Source organism: Juglans microcarpa x Juglans regia, chromosome 7S (genome assembly GCF_004785595.1).
Source record: "Juglans microcarpa x Juglans regia isolate MS1-56 chromosome 7S, Jm3101_v1.0, whole genome shotgun sequence".
In the NCBI taxonomy this organism is placed as follows: Eukaryota; Viridiplantae; Streptophyta; class Magnoliopsida; order Fagales; family Juglandaceae; genus Juglans; species Juglans microcarpa x Juglans regia.
This window is the reverse complement of record NC_054607.1, coordinates 8,666,120-8,680,266: the sequence shown is the minus strand read 5'-3', so window position 1 is coordinate 8,680,266 and position 14,147 is coordinate 8,666,120. Positions and strand designations below refer to the sequence as shown.

Here is a 14,147-nt window from a genome sequence, read left to right as displayed (position 1 = left end):
GTGGCTGTCGAGTTGTTGATCCACTTCAGGCGTCGATTTAGGATTTTCAATGGCTCTAGATGATAAGATCTATCAAAGTTCATAGGAGGAAGGTGAGATGAAGGAATGACAGAGTTGCCAAGCTTTTTCTTGAGGCAGGAGACACGGAACACGGGATGTATTTTGGACTTGTCGAGCAAGCGGAGCTGGTAAGCGACCATCCCCACTTTTCGTTCCACTTGAAACGAGCCATAGAAACATGGGGCGAGCTTTTGGTGCCGTCAAAGTGATGCAGAAAGTTGGCGATAGGGCTTGAGGCGCAAATAAACCCAATCGGACGGTTCAAACTCCCGTTTCGTTTGCCGAAATCAGCAAATTTCTTCATCCTTTCCTGGGATTCACGTAGGTTATCTTTCAAGAGTTTCAAGATCATGTCTCAATCTTTCAAGGCAACGTCGATGGTTGGAACTTGGGTTGTTCCTAGGACATACTGGAGGATTTCTAGAGGTGGGAATCCGTACACAGCTTCAAATGGCGACGTCTTTGTGGAGGAATGTACAGTTGTGTTATACCAATGCTTAGAAAGCGGCAACCAAGTGCTCCAATCCCACGGTTTATCACTTGCAAAGTGACGAAAGTAGCCCTCCAAGCATTGGTTGACAATTTCCGTCTGGCCATCACTCTGAGGATGATACGCCATGTTGAGGTTCAATTGTGTATGTTGCAACCTGAAAAATTCAGATAAAAAATGTGAAAGAAAGATGGGGCCACGATCGCTGACAATTGTTTTCGGAGCCCCATGGAGCTTGAAAACGTTGTAAATGAAGGATTGAGCAATGGTGTGGGCCGTGTATGGGTGACTGAGAGCAATGAAGTGGGCGTATTTGGTCAAACGGTCTACAACCACCATAATACAATTTTTGGATCGTGATTGGGGAAGGCCCTTAATGAAGTCCATGTTGATATCTGACCATGGGTGATTCGGGATTGGCAGCGACTAGAGAAGACCTGGCGGATGGCAATGCTAAACCTTATGGCGTTGACAAATGTCACAGTCCCAAATGTAAAGTTGTACCGTTGTCTTCAAACTCGGCCAGTAAAAATTCTTCCTTACACGAGCTAAGGTTTGTTGATATCCTGAGTGTCCTACCAAGGGGCTGTTATGCATTTGATGAATTACTTGTTTGCGCAGGTTGATTGAGCCGCCCAAGTGAAGGCAACCCTTGTAAACGATTAAACCATTATGTAGAGTCAGCTTGGGATCGTGGAAACCTTTGATTTCACAAACCCAAACCACTAGCTGCCCACACAGCCCACATGCAGGCTCACCATACAGAAAATAAATTAATTAGAGATACCAAAAAAATTCGCCATGAAAGCAACTCATCATCCTTTGAGCTTCTTTTTTATTCTTCTGTCTTTCGCTCCCCCACCCGAGTCTAATCCGCCTCCTCCACCACCACCACCACTATCGGACCCAAGCTTCGAGTACCTTTTCTTCCATGAAGGCGGGTCTCCTCCTGATCAGATTCAGCATGCGGTTTACAAATCTGGTTCTCTGCCTTCAGTGTAACTTTGCTCGAGCTAGACGCCACCGTTTGCAAATTTGCTGCCGCCGTTGCCGCTGCTGTTGCTGGGTAGGTTGAGGCTTAGGATGCCTCACCTCAACTCAAGATCTTCTCCTTCGATCCTAAGACCCCTTCTCTCTCTTCCTCTCCCATGGTTTGTAAATCATTGAATCGGTTTTCATTTTTTTTCACTAATCGAATTGGTTTTCGTTTTTGGAAGCATGAAAACGACCTTGTTTTTAAAGGTCGGTTCATACGGGTTTGACCCGATTTGATTTTGTTCGGGTCGAGTTGATTTGGATTGGCGCCTTAGTTCCCGAGTCGGGTCGGGCACAAACCCGGCTTTACTAGGTCGGGTTGCAACCCTACTCTCCACATTATAACAATGTTGTTTCGGGCTTGATTGGGGAGTGAAATGAGATGATAATTTTATGAATAGTTGTAAAATAATTTGTGAATAATAGTGAGATAATTTGAATTGAGTATTTTTTAGATTTTGAGAAAGGAGAGAAAAAAAAGTTAAATAAAAAAATATTATGAAGTTAAAATATTGTAATAATATAGTTTTATAATATTATTTTTATTTGAGGATTTAAAAAGTTGAAATTATTTTTTATTTTTTATTTGAAAATTTGAAAAAGTTGTAATGATTATTTTAAAAATTTTGTATTTGAATTATATTTGAGAATAAAATAAGATTAGATAAAATAAGATCAGATAAAAATTTTATATCTCATCTAAGCTCCCAAACCTGCCGTAGTGGAAACAAAGCCCACATTACTCGTAGGAGCATGCGGTCGTTTTCCATGACCATTTTTTGACACCTTTGGCAAATGTGAGCTTTGAGTTTGTCTAAGAAGTTCATGTCTATTATTTTTAGTTTAATCCAAGTCTCGAAAATAATTTTTATATAAATTGTTTTTAGGTAAAACGTTTCATAAATTGGTTATAATAAAATTCTTTTTGGGACACTTGTCAAGTTCGATTTTTTTTAGTTACATGAATATTTGTACAAATTATTATTATTTTCTTAAATATGTGGATGCGTGTATTGAATTGTTATTGTTCGATGCATGTACATGTCAAATATCCGTCCCAAGATTTGATGGCTTATATATCCCTTCTCCTTAGTTGAGAATGTGGATCCTTTATCCATTGAATCGTCATACCATTATAATTAGATGTTTGAGTCCATTAGTATTTTCTTTTAATAAAATGGTAAAGTTGACAATTGATATTGGTAATTTGTTGTCCTCATGTGTAATATATGTATTTGTTTTTATGTGAATGGATAAAATATATCTTATAGTATATTAGTGAAGTGACATTCCTATTTATTTATTATTTTTTTAAAAGATTTTCTTTGAAAATGTTATATTATAAACGTAATTTTATTATTGAGACAATGTAAATGGATGTGAACTTTAATATAGATAACTACACTAACGAATCCTTGACCATTGACGAGGGAAGATGATAGGATTTCATATACTTTTTAGAAGTGTTATATTCATAAACATATTTTATAAAATTAAATTTATAAATTAATATGACTTTATATGATACGTTAGATGTATTTAAATATAATTTTACAATCTGACGTATCATATCAATATTTGTTACTAAAATATTTTTATGAAATCTCTTTGTCACTAAAATATTTATCATATTTTTTATAAATTTTTTTCAAATTCTAATTTAAATGTAAAGTAATACTATGCTAGATACAGTTTTAAAATATATCTTTAAAAGAAATATATGGTCTATTATTAAAAAAATAATTTTCTTTTTATATAAATCCCAAACTTATTGAAAAAAAATGCTTGACACTTCACTTTAAAATAGCAAATATCATTTTTCTTAAATGTATTGAGATTTTTGTAAACTAGTTATAAGAACGTCGTTATTCTACTAAAATGCCCTCCATATGGATGCAGGCGGATACGATACATGTAATAAAAGCTGCGTTTCATCTACGGAGAATGGAATTTATAATCCGACAAATGCATGGAAAAAATCTTCTTCACACACCTGCTACATGCTTAGGTGCCGAGAATGGCCGCGATTTTATCTGGCCGGAGAACGAGGTTCGCAGGTACTGGCACTCAAAGAATGCTGGTCGATATGCTTTGATTGCTTGAACGTCCTTCTGGAAACCCACCCACAAAGAGAGCTTGGGAATGTGGATTAGAAAATCTCCTCGATCTGCATCCTAAAGCACGTAATTTAGATGGCTTCAAACTCCATTCACTTTGGAGTATAGACAAACATTGGACGGGTGTGAATCTGTGTGAAAGCGAGAAAAACAAAATTACAAAGGATAACGCAATTTGCATTATTTTGAATTTATATAACGAAGCTGTGTCTGTCGGGAAGGTAAGCTGCCATGGCAGCCACTTCGTTGACGAAAAATGGACGGCTAGGATCGATGCGACATGCCCTCCTCGCTCAGCATTGCAATTGACTGAGCACCACTAGCAAATTGTCAACGCACGAAGGCTTCAAAAATCAAAAGATTGCAGACAATCTCTCTCTCTCTCTCTATGCTCTTCGTTCTCTCTTTCTCTGATTCTGAGAAGTGAGAACCTCCCTATATCCCGTTTGTTAACTCACAAGTTTTGTCTCTTTTCCAGTCCAATCAATCTCAATCCCAAGAAACACCTTCGTTTCCATGGCTACTCCAAACCTTCCATCATCTTTGGAACACAGATCTGATGATCAGTGGGTTTATGACATCTTTCTCAGTTTCAGAGGTGAAGACACTCGCAAGAGTTTCGTCGATCACCTCTACTCCGCTTTGGTGAGAGCCAGAATTAAAACCTTCCGAGATGACGACGCGCTTCGAAGAGGGGAAAACATCTCTACCGAAATACTCAATGCGATCCGTGGATCAAGGATTTCCATTGTTGTCTTTTCCCAAGGGTATGCTTCTTCTAAGAGGTGTCTTGAAGAGCTTGCAGAAATTGTGCGTTGCAAGAATACGAAACGTCACACTTTTTTTCCTGTATTTTATCATGTGAGCCCGACAGATGTTCGAAAGCAGACTGGAACTTTTGCCGAATCATTTGCGCGGCATGAAGAGCGGTTTCAGAAGGACATGATGAGGGTAAAAAGGTGGAGAGCAGCTCTAACTGAAGCTGCAAACTGTTCCGGCTGGGATCTCGAGACTGTTAACGGGTATTATACTATTTTTTTAATCAAAATCATATAAGCATTCAAAATTAATCAAGATTTTCATCTACAAAAACAATTTCAAATTATTACAGCATGCTTCATGTTGGGCTTAGTTTGGTCGTGCTTGTGCTGTTTGGAGGGACACATACCTTATAATCCAAGAATTCTGAAATATTCTCATATATGCATATTTATTGTTCTTCATCTTAACAGCAAGCAAACAAAAACAAGAAAGCCCCATCAAGTCCCTAAGATTCTATTTCCTTTAATTCTCCCTTTTCTTTATGTTCACTGTGTAGGACTTGTTTGCTGAATCTCAGATATAGGCGTCGATCTATGTGTCTGTATCTCCAATTGTAAACTTTACATGCTGCAAAATCTTAGCAAGTGTGATGAGTTTGCTCGGTCTGCCATGTGTGATGTATGACAAGAACTTATATAGAAATAAATATAATTTATATTCTCAATAACTTTGATAACGTAATTGCTTAGAATGACTTATTTTCCGTTTGAATTGAAATCTGCAGGTATGAAGCAAAGTTCATCGATATGATCATCAAAGAAATTTCCCATCAATTACACCCTTATCACTTGAATGTGGCCAAACCCCCGATAGGATTAGATTCTCGTGCTGTGGAGATGAAAGCCTTATTACATCTGGAAAATAATGATGTTCGCATTGTTAGCATCCATGGGATGAGTGGAATAGGTAAAACATTCATAGCAGAAGCTGTTTATAACCAAGTAAGTGATGGATTTGAAGGACGTAGTTTTCTCCGAGAAATTAAAGAAACTTCAAGACAGTTTAATGGTTTAGTCAATTTACAAAAAACTCTTCTTATTGATATCTCGAAAAACAGAGATTGGCCATTTGAAAATGTTGATGCAGGAATCTATTGGATTAAGAAACTCCTTGCTAGGAAAAAAGTTCTTCTTGTTCTTGATGACATGGATCACGTGGATCAACTAGAGGCATTAGCTGGAAACACTAACTGGTTTGGTGCTGGGAGTAGAATCATTGCAACGACGAAAGATAAAGATTTGCTAAAGCAATTAGGAAACTATGAAAAATATAAAGTGGAAGAATTGACTTGCACAGACTCTCTTGAACTTTTTAGCTGGCATGCCTTCAAGATGCCCCATCCAATGGAAGATTACCATGACCTGTCCATTAGTGTAGTGAAGTATACTGGAGGGCATCCATTAGCTCTTAAAGTTTTGGGTTCTTTTCTCGTGGGAAAAAGCATTATCGAATGGAAAAGCACAGTGGAAAAATTACAAAAAATGCCTGACCATGATATTCAAAAAGTACTTCAAGTAAGCATTGATTCATAAGATGAGGAAACAATGGACATATTCCTTGATATTGCATGCTTCTTTATAGGGATGGATAGAGAATATGTTGCCAAAATTCTCCATGGTTGTGGTTTTTCTCTGGATATTCGTATTAATAATCTTGTTCGCAGGTCTGTTGTAATAATAGATCTCCATGGTAAGCTGAGGATGCACGATTTGATTCGAGATATAGGAAGGGAGATTGTTCACAAAAGTTCACGTAAATATCCAGGAAGACGTAGTAGGTTGTGGTTTTACGAGGACACGTTAAATGTAATACACAGTGAACGTATGGTAAGACATTTATATTTATGCATAACCAAGTGCACATATATATAGAGACTTTGATATATATAAATGATCTCTTGGCTTGCATGAGACTTCTATCTTGTCAGCTTTCATGCATCATTGTGTGAACATATTTTAACTATATGTCATTTAATCCAAAACTTCTCTAGAGTTAGTTGAAAGCTCATCTTACAATATTAAAAATTATTCAATCTCATTTTTAACATTGCTATTCATATCTAAATCTCTCAAGTGTTTGACGGTTAAGTTATGAAGAGAATATCTAGGCCTACTCCAATTCAAGTATGTTCTAGCCTTAGAAAGAGGAGGAATATGTTGCTAATCTAACTTCATATTTTGCTAGGGATCTGAAGTAGTGAAGGGTCTCGTGCTAAATCCACCCTCACTTGCGGACATACATCTGAAAACCGATGCATTTGCAAAGATGAAGAATTTGAGGTTGCTCCAGATCAATAATGTGCATCTCACAGGACGCTTTGAGCTTCTTTCCAAAGAGCTAAGATGGCTATATTGGCCTAACTGCCCATTGAATATTCTACCGCAAAACTTTCATCTAGAGAACCTTGTTGTGCTTGACTTGCAGCATAGTAATTTTAAAGAAGTCTGGAAGGAGAATAGGGTAACGAATTTTACTGTACCTTATATTCCTCTTTTGATGTTAGTAATCGGAAATCTTTTTGTTCACACAACAAAAGTCTTGGCTATACCAAAAATCTCAGTTGTTATATACATAATCTAGGTATTCAACAAGTTGAAAGTCCTTAATCTCAGCTATTCCAAGAATCTCTGCAAATCACCATGCTTCTCGCAAGTCCCACATCTAGAGATGCTAGTTCTGGAAGGTTGCATTAACTTGATTGAGCTTCATGACTCTGTAAGATATCTTGAAGGGCTTGTTTTGTTGAATTTGAAAGGATGCAAGAACCTTAGGAATCTCCCAAAAAGCATTTCTAAATTATAATCTCTTGAAACTCTTGACTTGTCTGGCTGCTTACAGCTTGAAAAGTTACCAAAGAATTTGGGGAATATGATTGCTTTAAAAGAGTTGTTTATAGGAGGAACTGCCATTAAGCAACTCCCATCGTCCTTGATGTTTTTGATGAATTGGAAAGGCTTATCCTTATCTGAATGTAAAGAACAATTCTCAGAATCTTGGCTATCACGTTTCTCATGATGGTTATCACCAAGAAGTTTGAATCCCAGAACTTGCTACGAGCTTCTGTTTCTGGATTTGGCACTTTGGGAAAACTAGCTCTTAGGGACTGTAATTTGTCGGAAGATAAGATTCCCCTTGATCTTGAGGATTCTCTTCCCTCCAAGGCTTGGATTTATCAGAAAACAATTTTCGTATCCTACCACATAGCATCAGTGGCCTTTCTAAATTACAATCTTTGCACTTACAACAGAACAAGTCCCTTTACTCGATTTCGGGACTCCCTGCAAAAATAGAGACATTATGTGCATGAGGCTGCTCATCATTGGAAACACTCTCATTTTCCTCGAGTTCTGAGTTAGCTGTACTTTACCTTAGTGAATGCTACAACCTGGTTGATATTCAAGGCTTAAACTTGGAATCTAACATACAAGTTGATTTGGTTGGGGTGCGCCAATCTGTCATCTGATTTTAGCGAGAGTATTCTTTAGGTTCTCTCTCTCTCTCTCTCTCTCTCTCTCTCTCTCTCCGCTTAACAATTATCTGAACCCTTTTTCTTTTGTTTGATATAGTGAACGCGGACGAAGTATGCTCCTTGCAACCGTTTGATTATCATCCCTACTGGTGAATTCCAAGTTGGTTCAACAATCAGAAAATGGGATCTTCCATATCATTTCACGTACCTTCGCTTTCAGATGGTGATTTTCGTATATTATATATTTGTGCTGTTATTTATACATGCACAGAAATGTCCCGTATGTGGTGGTTAGAAGATAACGGTATTGAATGGCCTCAAATCAAGATCGCAGTTCATAGTAAAACCAAAGGCTACCAACAAGGTTTCTTCCAACTGCACCAAGTCTCGTGCATGTGAACTATTCAGATAATTTGTTTCTATTCCGATGGTCTATTTCAAGAAACAAGTTTGTGATCCTTGGTAATTCTTTCAAAATAATGGAGCTAGTAAGTGGAGATGAAATCTAGTTTTCCTTTAATTTAGGGGCATTTGCTAAGGTGAAGAAGTGTGGAGTTCGTGTCTTGGTTGATGCCCCAAAAATGCAAGTGATATCCAATATATCTGTTCTGATGTTGTTACTGATAGGGTATCTGAGGATGATGCTTTTGTAGTTGATGAGGTCTCTGAATCAGGTTTTTCTATTGATAGTAAGGTCTGTGAAAATGATCATATTAGTACAAAGGATGAGATCTTTGAAGGGGATGTTGCTACAAATGGTGTGGTCTTTGAAGGCCATGTTGCTACCCATTGATGAGGTCTTTGAAGCTGATGCTGCTATGGATGGTGTGGTCTTTGAAGGCCATGTTGCTATACATTGTAAAGTCCCTTAACGTGCTACCGCCACAGATGATGAGGTATCAGTGGTTCAATATAGGTGATTACAATCCTCTCAAATAGAGTAATTCTAGTTCCTATCCTAGATTGACATTCCTGGTCATACCTCCTGATGTGACACATTTTCAGTAATTTCGAACCTTTATTATATTAATGGATATTAAAGTTTGTCACATCAGCAGCTATAACTAGAAATAAAAAAATCTGATCATCAGAAAAGCATTATTTCTCTCTCGAATATAGGTGCTACTTAAGGGACAATGGTGTCTACAAGAATAAGGTATTGCTTGGTGCTTCTGTTTTTTTTTTTTTTTTTGGTATACTGTAACGTAATTAAGCTTCTATTAGGCGTGGCATGTTAAAAAAATAAATGAAGATTAAGTTATATATTCATTGTAATTGATATTGCCTATTCATTTACTTCACAACATGTATTATCAGTACCGGATATAAACTGAATTTGTTATTCACTTGGTCTTAACTCTTTGTTGCTTTCTACAAATACTGATTTTTGGGGATTTACAAACGAGCAATGCTACGTACAATTTTCATTTGGAGATTGCAATGTAAGTCTAGGTAATTTTATATTTAAAATTTTTTAAAATTATAAAAATATCCCTTCTAAAATGATGTTTTTTCTTATTTAATAAAATGCTTGCACATATAATCCTCACGTAGAGACTGCAAATAGAATTTATCTTTGCAAAATCATACGTAGAGAGAGTCAAATAAATATTATGTTTTATTTTTCCAAGTCCTTGATTAATGCTAATTTACAAAGCTATATGAAATGAGTGCTTACGGATAAGAAGGTAACAAATAATTTCTCTTCCCTCTGAACATGTTGCCCTGTCATTGTTCTTCCCTCTTACAAAATCACATGTAGAGAGAGTCCATATGTACCAGACTGAACTCCGATATGGACCGGAACCATTCGGTCCGACCCAATACCAAGCAGAAATTATTTCATCTTTATTTATTTTTAGATAAATTAATAAAAAAGATTATTTAAATTATTAGTATTAAAATTAAGTTAATTCTTAATGTGGATTATATAATTAAAAAAATATTTAATTATAAGTATATTTATGATGTTGATAGTTATAACTTAGACTTTAGTATTCATAATTATTAATAATGGTCTATATTAAAAATTAAAATTCTAACTTTTTTTGTATCAAATAATTTCATTATCCATAAATTATTAATACTTGCTTGCAACTTAAGTATTTAAAAAAAAAATTAATTATTTTAATTAGTATAAATAGTAGAGTATGCATGAATGTAATACTTTAAAAAAAAAAAAAAAAAAAAGTTAAAAACACTACTTTAATTTAATAGTGTATAAAAATAAAATCAGCTTTCGAGTTCTGACGCAAATAGAAAGAAATAACGGACAACCTAAACGATCTTACCCAACATGCCATTTTTTTCAAGATTTGTCCCTAAAAAGAGAACGATGTTTGTTGTTCCCCGTTCAAGCATTGATCAAACGACCTCTTGAGTCTTGTGGGTATACACCGTCATTCTTGTGGGTCTCACGGGGAGCTTGGAATCCAACGGTCGAGATACTCGAGATTTGTTCATGTAATAGACACTGATGTAATTTTACACAGCCACATATAGTGGGGTCTCAGCCTTATGGCCGGCTGACAAATGGGTACCACCTCATTTTCGAGCTTCTACGTACTATAAAAACTAGTTGATCTCGGCCTTCCGTTTATCTCGATCCCCTTCTGCCGTTGATCTCGGCCTTCTTCTGTTGATCTCGCCTTCTGCCTTAATTTCAGCCCCCTTTGGCCAGCTTTTCATATCTAGACTAGAAATTTTATTTGTAGCGGCATAAATTTTACCCCAAAAAATTCATGGTTTCCAACAACTGGAAAGAACGCCGGTAGAGAGTATTTCGGTGTCAACAACAGCGACGCCATACCGGCGATAGAAAGTAGTCGCAATAAAGTATTAGCGACGATTATATGTCACTTGTTGCGACCATTTTCTGTCGCCAGAAAAGATAATATTTCTTGTAGTGGGATCAATATAAAAATGATGAGTTTGCATATACTTGTGACAAAATCTAGTCTATGAAAACGTGAAGACAAGGTCAGATAGTGACTTTGCTCAAAGTTTGCTCAACATCTATTCGAGCGAATATTACACATAAAGATCGTTCGACTCTTGGCTCAATATTAGCTTGAGCAAAATTCAAGTAGAGAGTTCACTCAATACTTAGTCGAATCTATACTTGAGCAAACATTGAAAAGAAAGTTCATGTGATTCATCGAACAACACGTGTTAGATTGAACATGCAATTTGTTCACTCGATATGCAGGCAATATTGGTTCAAGCGAATCGTTGCTTATTCAACAAGTTAGGTTTGTTTTTGACTCTATATTTCCACCAGATTAACCCTAGGTATATCAATTTTATTTTGGACTATGCCTAGGGTTAAGTGAGAGGCCATAGGTGCTTTGTTCATTGGATTCTTGAGAAAGAACCTAGCTACGGAGATCGATTGTTCTATCAAATCACATTCTCTCCATATGCATAGACCTCCTTTACTTCATATTTGATGCTTGATTGCTGTTGAGTCTGTTGGTATGAATGTTTTCATTGGCTGAAGGCACTCTTAGAGCTACTAGGGTGCAGAAATAATAGAAAGACCATATATTCAAAGCTGCCAGGGTGTAAAGATCATGTGAGATACTTGTGATGTTGCAAATCGCGTTTAAATACTTGAAGGATGTTGTAAGAATTTCTAAATTAGTTATAACAAACTTAATTTATAATATAGTAGATTTTAAGTGGTAACTTACACCTGGAGTAATTTCAAATGAGTTTGCACTTGTTACCAAAATTGATGTGTGATTGATATAGTTTATTGTGCTCTGATTGTTAATATAAATTGCTGAATAAATTTGGAAAACACTAATTCGGGCCCCCTTTGGTGTATTTGGGATTTGAACCATTAATTTCTCAAAAAGAAACATCAAGGTGTAACTCATTAGCCAGAATGGAAAAGGAGTTACCTAGAGGAACTTCTTCTAAGCTTTGGGACTAATAGGCGCATCTTAATTAGTACCAGCTTGTTTGGAAGTTCAACCAAACAATGTTTTTGCTCTTGAGAATAGACCTTACAATAAAATCCTCACACAGCTATTACATATATAATGAGGTTAAGAAATGATTCCAGCAATATCTATATGAGACCCAAACAAATTAGTGACTAGCTAGGACCCCATGAGGGGGAACCGTATCTACAAAAGCATCATGCAAGATTACAACGGGGTTTCAAGATTACATCATCCATAGCATATATCAACTTTTCATTAAGCAGTGGCGGAAATTTCAATCCGCTTCGCATTTATCGAACACAAATAACGCTGGTTGAGACAGTACTCGGTTTGTCATGTACGTGCATAATAGAATGTTAACAAGCTAGTGCTGAAACTTGTGAAGTTGCATGACATGAGAACTGCGATTTTTTTTCAAACCCTCAAAGTTAATATAATGGAAAACGCTAGGCTAACCGAGTGATTCGACCGAGAGACTGGACCGATGCTGCATGTCATTTTTTGAATGGCTTGTACAAAATATTTTTTAAAAAAAAACTATACGGATCTAGCTTCTCTCTTCCCCTTCGCACGCCTCCCTCCCGGCCTCCCGCTCGGATGAAACCACTAAATCGAACGCAGATTTCCATTAATTTCCAGCATCCTTGAAAAAAAATATTTGTAAACATCTTTTCTTTTCTTTAAACATTTTTTAAACAACCTTAATTATTAAGAAAAATATATATAAATTCACTAATAGTCACTTATTTAACCATTAAAAAAAATTAAAAAAAAAATATGAATGGACACATTTGGTAGACATATTTAATAATCATACTATATTTTCCTAAAATTATTCAGTTTCTTAATAATATTTGGATTGGAATGTTAAAAATTTGTCTGTACTCAAAACTTTCAGACCAATATCTTCCGAGTTATTGAGTTTTTTGCGATAAGTCAGTACCCACATTAACAAATTAGTTAAGGGCAGCTGCAGAGCAAGAGCGATGTAGTGATGTATCTTTTAATTTGAAATTAAAAACCACATGCACTTTTCAAAGGACCTAAATATGGTCTTGGGGATGGAAATTACGTGTCACTCTCTCTGCGATTGATCACTAACTTTATACTTTTATTGTATTTGTTCACGCACTGTAAGAAAATTGAGCTTTTGTGACCATTTAATTGCGGCAAAAATATTATTTGTGATTAAAATAAATTTATTTTAACTGTAAATAATTATTTCGTTAAAATTAACTGACCACAAATAAGTAGTTTTCTTATAGTAACGGTCACATATGTGCATGCATGTGATCAGTGCGATTGATCGGTTGTCACCATTGATATAGAATTTGAGGACAGAGCTAGCTAGGTCGCTATCCATTGATCGATTGTCACCTTTAGAATTGATCTACCTTTAGAATTGATCTAGGCGTCATCAAATGCTACAAACTGGTTTGTTAATGTCATAACCCCTGGCTGTTGCGTCCTGCACTTTTCTTTTTGAAGTTCAAATTAGATTAATTGGCATCACATGACCGGAAGATTTTATAAGGTGATGCAAGTGCATGGGACCTGATTGTCAATTTTTCCATATACATACATACATATATATATATATATATATATATATATTTACATATATGTGTGTGGAGGTGGGAAGAGAAATGATAGTTACAGTCATGAGTATGTAAGCACTGTATAATCACTTTGAAAAAGGTAAATAAATACGAAACTCACATAAAAAAAAAATTTAATTTTTTAATAATAAACTTCACTCTTTTTCAAAACAACTGTACGACACTTGTACATTTCACGACTGTATGTAGTATTACTCTTTTATCAAGTCTCGGTAACTACAGTTACATATATATATATATATATATATAAATAAATGATTGATGATCATCGCCCATGTATATTTATTTATGTATAATATTTTCAAAACATAAATAAATAAATCTAATGAAAAAAAATTAAAAACCATTATTGTAATATTTCTCATGCACTTCATAACTAATTATCAAATCACAATTAATATGGCGTACAAATGATTGGCTTTAGGTACTATATTTTGGATAAAAAGATTGAATTAGATTATTTCTAATTATGTAATCTAATTTGATAATATAATGTAGAAGGAGATTGACATAAAGCATTAAATGTTTATACGGGCCTCATACTATTTTGAGAATCCAAGCGTAACATTAAAATGTTCCTAAGAT

General features: G+C 35.6%; 1 protein-coding gene and 1 pseudogene across 1 annotated transcript; both read left to right on the top strand.

Annotated features, from left to right (window-relative positions):
- Positions 1-4,083: 4,083 nt before the first annotated feature.
- LOC121240695 (disease resistance protein RPV1-like) lies at positions 4,084-4,793 on the top strand. The gene has a single exon (XM_041138200.1). It carries the CDS (start codon positions 4,219-4,221, stop codon positions 4,756-4,758), a length of 540 nt encoding a protein of 179 aa, XP_040994134.1. The 5' UTR covers positions 4,084-4,218; the 3' UTR covers positions 4,759-4,793.
- Positions 4,794-5,088: 295 nt separating this feature from the next.
- On the top strand, positions 5,089-8,786 carry LOC121240779 (annotated as a pseudogene).
- Positions 8,787-14,147: the final 5,361 nt, after the last annotated feature.